Below are 6,000 nucleotides of genomic sequence, written 5' to 3'. Positions count from 1 at the left end.
AGAAAAAAGAAAAAAGAAAAGACTGTCAAATATTTTGGCTGCACGACATTCACGATGGTCTCCACATTGTAATCACACATCCATCGGCGACCTCGCCTGGCTCCATGCAAGCTTTTTTACACCCTAGTCGCCGACTACAGCCAAACCACAACTGTTACAAGCAGCATGCGACGCGATCCGATTAACTCAAAAGTCAAAAATTCACATCAAACACATTACGCTGTTTTTTTTTTGTTTTGGTTTTTCTTTTTGTTTTGGTTTTTTTTTTTTACCGCACTAACACCACAACGACAAACCTCATGCAGACACACTTTAAAATGGTGAGAGACTCCATGCAGGTTTTCTTCATTAAAGAGGACTTCGGCGGGGGCCGATCCGCGACCGGAGCTGCTCCCTCCCCGCTCGCCCTCGCGAGCAGCCTGTGAGCCGAATCGTTTCGAGGCTCGTTTCACTTGTTTTCATAACTTTTCCACTAAGATTAGGCACCGCCGGTCCGCATTTATCCGAAAACTAACCTCGATTATTTTAAATATCCAACATATAATTTCCCCCCTCTCTGCAGCATTCCCTTTGATTCACGCTTGACTCATATGGCTTCAGGGCCAATAGGGGTCCGCCTTTGGGGCGCCTTGAAACCGTCCCTCTTTTTTATCCCCTTTCATCATCTAACCCGGGACGCCTTGAAACCGCAGGGCCAGTTATTGCCTTTTTTTTTTTTTTTTTTTTTTTTTTTTTTCAGGCAGCCCAATGCGGACTGGCCAACAGCCAATCAGAGTCTTGTTTACACTCCGTGACTGACAATGCTCTGGCAACGCGCCAGCCAATCAAAAGAGCACATACAGGAGGGAGATTCATTTGTAAACATTTGGCATAATGTAATAACCGAGGTCCATAGTAATAACATGTGGGAAATACTGGAATTACTGTCTTGTCTGCGTGATTCAGTGCAGTGAGTCTCAACAAATTGGCTTTGAAACCATTTGTCAAGAAGCATCTATTGGCTCCGAAGAGGGAGAAAGTAGGGAGACAAGAATAGTGACTGTTTGATGTGCATATATGCCCTGAGTTGTAAAAAAAAAAAAAGTGAAAATGAAATGTACATAGAGCTATTAATCGGTAACAGAGACAGGCTACTTCAGTTTTATGTTACAAGATAAGATTTATTTAGCTGTATTTATGTTTGGAAAACTTCAAAACTTTCTGAACAACACTGCATAAATAATTGTCATTTTTATGTTTTTTCTAGTGTCATTATTATTGTTAATTTTTTTTTTAGCTCGCTTTATATTTCAGTGCTGTTGGTGACGTGTTTAAATCCCTTGGTAAATGTCACGTAGGCAAAGATGCAAAACATTGTTTACCCATTTCTCGGGGTGCTACCATTCTTTCTGATTTAAATATCAAACTAAAATGTAGGATAAATTGGGAATTTCTTGAAAGCGTGCATGAATTGAATTGGATCTCTACTAATTCATTTCATTTTTGTTTGGTTTTACTTTATTTACATTTGTCAGGATCCACCAGGACGTAGTAAACACTCCATTTTTTTTTTTTAATCTGCTGTGCATTTTTGGAGCTGTGTTCAGACTTAAAGCTCCTGGGAAATGTCATACAGGTATGTGGTATACATCTTGTTGATTTATTTGGAACATTATCACAAGTAGCATAAGTTCAGTTTGGGGTTTTGCATAAATTCAGCTTCACTTCTGACCCTTAGATTGTTGTCATGACCACTGCCTGTCAACCTGTTCTACCTACTGTGCATTTTTAAGCCGAGCTGAGGCTGCGCTGAGCCCCATTTGTACGGGATCCGGACCATCCCGTGCTTTAAATCTGGCGCTCTTCGCTCTGTTTAGTATCGCCAGCCGGCGCGCTATTGGTCCGCGCCGCTGGCCAATCGGCGCCGCCGCCTGTCTGCGGGCGGGCGGCGCCGAGCGCGTGAACATGCAGGTATCCGACCAATGGGAGGGCGTGTTTACCCTGCCCCGAGACGCGAGGTACGCAGTTGCACCGGGAGAGAAACCGCTGCTCGGAGATCCGAGCCGCGATCCAGCCAGGCCGGAAGCCCCAGTCCCACTGCTTCCATAGACTGAACGAGCAGGGCTACTGCACAGCCTCAGATGGAAATACTGTAGGATTTCACCCTAGCCACATGGTTTATCTCAGATTTTGATTTTAAATGGGCGTCGCACTTGGCCTTGCTCCTTCCCTCTCTGTGTTTTGTGATTTTATAATTTATTGTTATGCAAGGATTTAACATACCAGTAAGTAGTAATTTTATATACTTTATATTTTTTTTTTCATTGAATAAAATATTTTAAGGTCTATTTCCTCGTTGTAAAAATGACTATATTTAGTCCAAAATGCTATAGGCCTATGTGACATGCTGTCCATTGCACACAGAGCATTTCTATAATTTTTAAAATAACAAAACAGGATCAGGGTCTGTTAGGTGTATCCTATGTGGCGTAAACTGAGGATTTAATACAATGAGCTGACAAAATATACGTACACTTAAAATATTATTATAATAATTATTATTATTAATAATAATAATATTATTAGTGTCAGTTGACAATAGGTAGGAGCCGTTTTGTAATTATAGAAAATATTTAATTTCTAATCGACGACTCACTCACTGATATTTTTAATCATCCCATATTTTTAGAAACGTGTGGGGTTTTCATTTTTTATTATTTTTTTGTGCTCTTGGACGAGATTTAAGAGCCTCTAATAGACTGTTCAAACATATATTTTTTTTTCATCTGCTTGCCGGTAGGGTGTAGACTGTGGTTGCAGTCCGTCCGCGACACGCGAAACCCCCGAGCGGAGAGAACGGGAGACATGTCTCCGCTCGCCCCGGCCGAGATGCACTCCCTGCCGGCCAGCTCAGTCGCGGAGTGCCGCCCGTCTCGCAGCACGCTCCGTCCTCCGAAGCACAATTTGATTTATTCTGTGCGTTTTTGCTCTCGATTGGATCCTGTAAATGATATCGACAGCTGCTTAATGAATTGTATTAGGGGCGTCGATTATTTGAAGGTTTTTTTCCCCCCCCTTTTTTTTAATTACAGCGTGTTTGCTGAGGGGGAATCGCACATTTAAGAGTGAAATGAAAGAAAACAGCCACGTTTTTAACGCCACTGCGACTTCGTTCCCGCGAATGTACATTTTCGAGCATTCACAAAGCAGACGACTCGTGCCCGCCTCGTCAATTGTGAATAATTTTATTCTAAGATTGTAGGTGGATCTTTAGAGTGGGCTGTATGCAACAGCATGGCGAGGGGAAGGTAATGGCTGACTGCAAAGCACTCTCTCAGTGTGGAGACAAAGGCAGTCCTCCTGACGGGCGGCCATTCACCTTGGATCCCTGCACAGTCGCACAAACTGTAGACTCAGCTATCGTGCATGCCGCATCTAGGCTTCTTTGACGTCTTTTCGCGTTAAGGACCCACGTTCACGCACACACATTTAGCTCACGAAGCCCCAGTTGGTAAGATTTCGGTCCCAGGGAACCTCCATATGGAGGGATTGTATTGTTGTTGATGTAGCACTGAATTGTAGGCTAGGCTGCAACCGGCTACATGGGGAGATAATAGTGCTGAGAGGGAAATAGCCTATATGATTAGAATAGGCCTGCTCATTCTTATACATTGCAGAATTTAGATATTTATTTAGTCATTTATTTGACGGTTAAAGAAATGCCTCTATCTTGCTGGGGACTCTGTGTAATCCCCTAAAAGCAACCCTGTAGGGACCCCAAACTGAGAATTTATAATCTAAAAACCATAACCCGACTGTGTTAAGAAAATTCAGCCACATAGGATTTATTTATTTATTTATGTGAACTATGAAATTGAGCTGCCCTCTGCTAGCCTGCTTCATTTTTTTTTAATTGCTCAAAGCCATCACTGAGGCACAAAAATGGCCTGTCACGTTTAGATGATTGTTGAAGGGACAAAAATATATTTTTACAGTAAAAATGACATTTTATTTCAATTCATCCGAATGTTTTTTTGTGTTGTTTTATTGTTTTTTTTTGGGTTTTTTTTTTTTTTGCCTTCCCCATCTCGACTAAATATTGCTATTTTTGTGCCATGGCAGAGGATGAAGCCCATAATGTATTTACTGCACCATTTGATTACCTGACCTGAAATAGGTCAAGGCAGATGAAGACAGTGAGAGTGCAGTTATTCACATGCACACACACACACACACACACACACACACAAACACACGGGCGGGCGCACGCTCCTGGCACACGCACACACACACACACACACACACACACACACACACACACACACACACACACACACACACACACACACACACACAAAACGAGAGAGAGAGAGTCCATGACTGCAGGAGCTGATGCATCTCTGTGATGGAGCGACATTTTAATTATATTCTTATTTTAAATATCAGGTCTCCTACTTTATGATCTGTTGCGAAACTTAATGAACTGACAGCACAGGTTCTTTGTACCTGAGGGTCGGCAGCTGGTCGATGCGTGGTGCATTTTGTCACTTACCAGTTTTATCAGAAATTGGGTTATTTTATTGTTTGCAAATGGTGCAAAAAACAACAACAACAACAATGTCTTCGGTATCTGTGTCGTTTTACATGTGAGATCACCGTAGTGTGAAACGTGAAAATTAGTCTGAGGTGTGATGAGAGCTGGATGGAGGAAGAAAAAAAACGCCTGTATCAACCCGAAACAATAGGACGAGCAGGAGAAGGCGGGCAGCGTTGTTCACCTTGAGATGTAGGCTGAGTAGGCTTCCATCATTTTTAACCCACCCAAACAGGGCAGCGCACTTCTCCCTCTCACAGAGCTGCTGAGCTTTTTTAGATCGTTGCAGCAATCACGATTTCATTAAAAAAAAAAAAAAAAAAACCTTAATATGCTTACCAGGCTTTTGGGAGTGACAGCTGGCAACTGCTGACGTGGTGGTTGAGTGAGTTGTTTGGATAAAATACAATATGAACATTACTGTGAACGTCAGAAAAAGAATATATAGAAACTCAGATGTGTCAGTCGGCTCGTTGAGCCCGTGTCTGTGGAATATGAAGGGCTCCTCTCCATATGATGCATATTAGGCCCATGTCCCAGGCTGATCAATAGAGCCGCGGTGGCGGAGCCTGGCTCAGTTGGGCTTGTGGACGCCTCGCCGGTCGTGTGTATCTGCGGTGACTTCTTTTGTACCCTCCGCTTTAGGTCGAAAAAAGGGCGATTTCAGGCAATATGCAAACACGAACCCTGACATGAGAGAGAGGTAGCCTATTACAACAAAATTCAATGGTGCGGCACTAATGATTTGTTTTCTCTGACATTTTTGAAGGAGCGAAATGCAATGCAATGTCAGTATTTTGCACTTTCCTTTTTTTTCCCCCCTGATAATGAAAATTGCTTTGAATTTCTCCTTTGGCAGAAAAGATGATCGGGGGCTACGTTTTTGGCTGGAGAAGCCTGCACTCGACTGAATGCAACACATAGATCTGAAGGAAAGGATTATTATATGGGTTGCATTTGATTTTCCTGACCTGCCCTATCCGGAATTCGGATTACTCAACATTCTTCGGAATGGAAGGACGGGATTTCGCTGCTCCGGCGCACCTCCTATCAGAGCGGGGCGCCCTGGTGCACCGAGCCGCCTCTCGGATCGCTCCCTCGGGCCACAGCTCTGTACAGCATGCCGGTCACTTCCCGCCGGGGAAATACTACCCCTCGCACATACCAATGGCTCCCCACTCAGGTTAGTCAAACATCTACGGTTTTTTTTTTTTTTTTTTCTTTTTTCTTTTTTTTCACACAAGAATGCAGCGACTGAAATGTTTTTTTTGTTTTTTTTTTTGTTCCCATAGCGGCAGCATTTATCTATCTCAGCGCTGGCTGTTGTTTCAAATGCCCCTCTCCTAATGTTGCGCTAGAAAGCCTGTGCATTTATCAGCGTGCATAGGCTCTGGCCTGCATGTGTGGTGTAGAACAAAGCTGACTCC

The 6,000-nt window shown here is 43.2% G+C and overlaps 1 protein-coding gene across 9 annotated transcripts in view; it reads left to right on the top strand.

Moving 5' to 3' along the window:
- Positions 1-2,002: 2,002 nt before the first annotated feature.
- LOC120804585 (BAH and coiled-coil domain-containing protein 1) overlaps positions 2,003-6,000 on the top strand; it is a 63,083-nt gene continuing 59,085 nt past the window's right edge. For 5 of the 9 annotated variants that reach the window (XM_040154114.1, XM_040154105.1, XM_040154124.1 and 2 more), the window contains exons 1-2: positions 2,003-2,264; positions 5,433-5,756. In XM_040154114.1, coding sequence (XP_040010048.1) covers positions 5,585-5,756 — 172 coding nt within the window. In that variant the 5' untranslated portion in view covers positions 2,003-2,264; positions 5,433-5,584. Of the gene's footprint in view, positions 2,265-2,911; positions 2,956-5,288; positions 5,303-5,432; positions 5,757-6,000 lie in introns of those variants that run through there. The other 4 variants (XM_040154094.1, XM_040154093.1, XM_040154095.1 and 1 more) reach the window with 4 other exon arrangements.

The sequence above is a fragment of the Xiphias gladius genome, chromosome 3, assembly GCF_016859285.1.
Source record: "Xiphias gladius isolate SHS-SW01 ecotype Sanya breed wild chromosome 3, ASM1685928v1, whole genome shotgun sequence".
Lineage (NCBI taxonomy): Eukaryota > Metazoa > Chordata > Actinopteri > Istiophoriformes > Xiphiidae > Xiphias > Xiphias gladius.
This window is presented reverse-complemented; position numbering and strand designations above follow the sequence as displayed.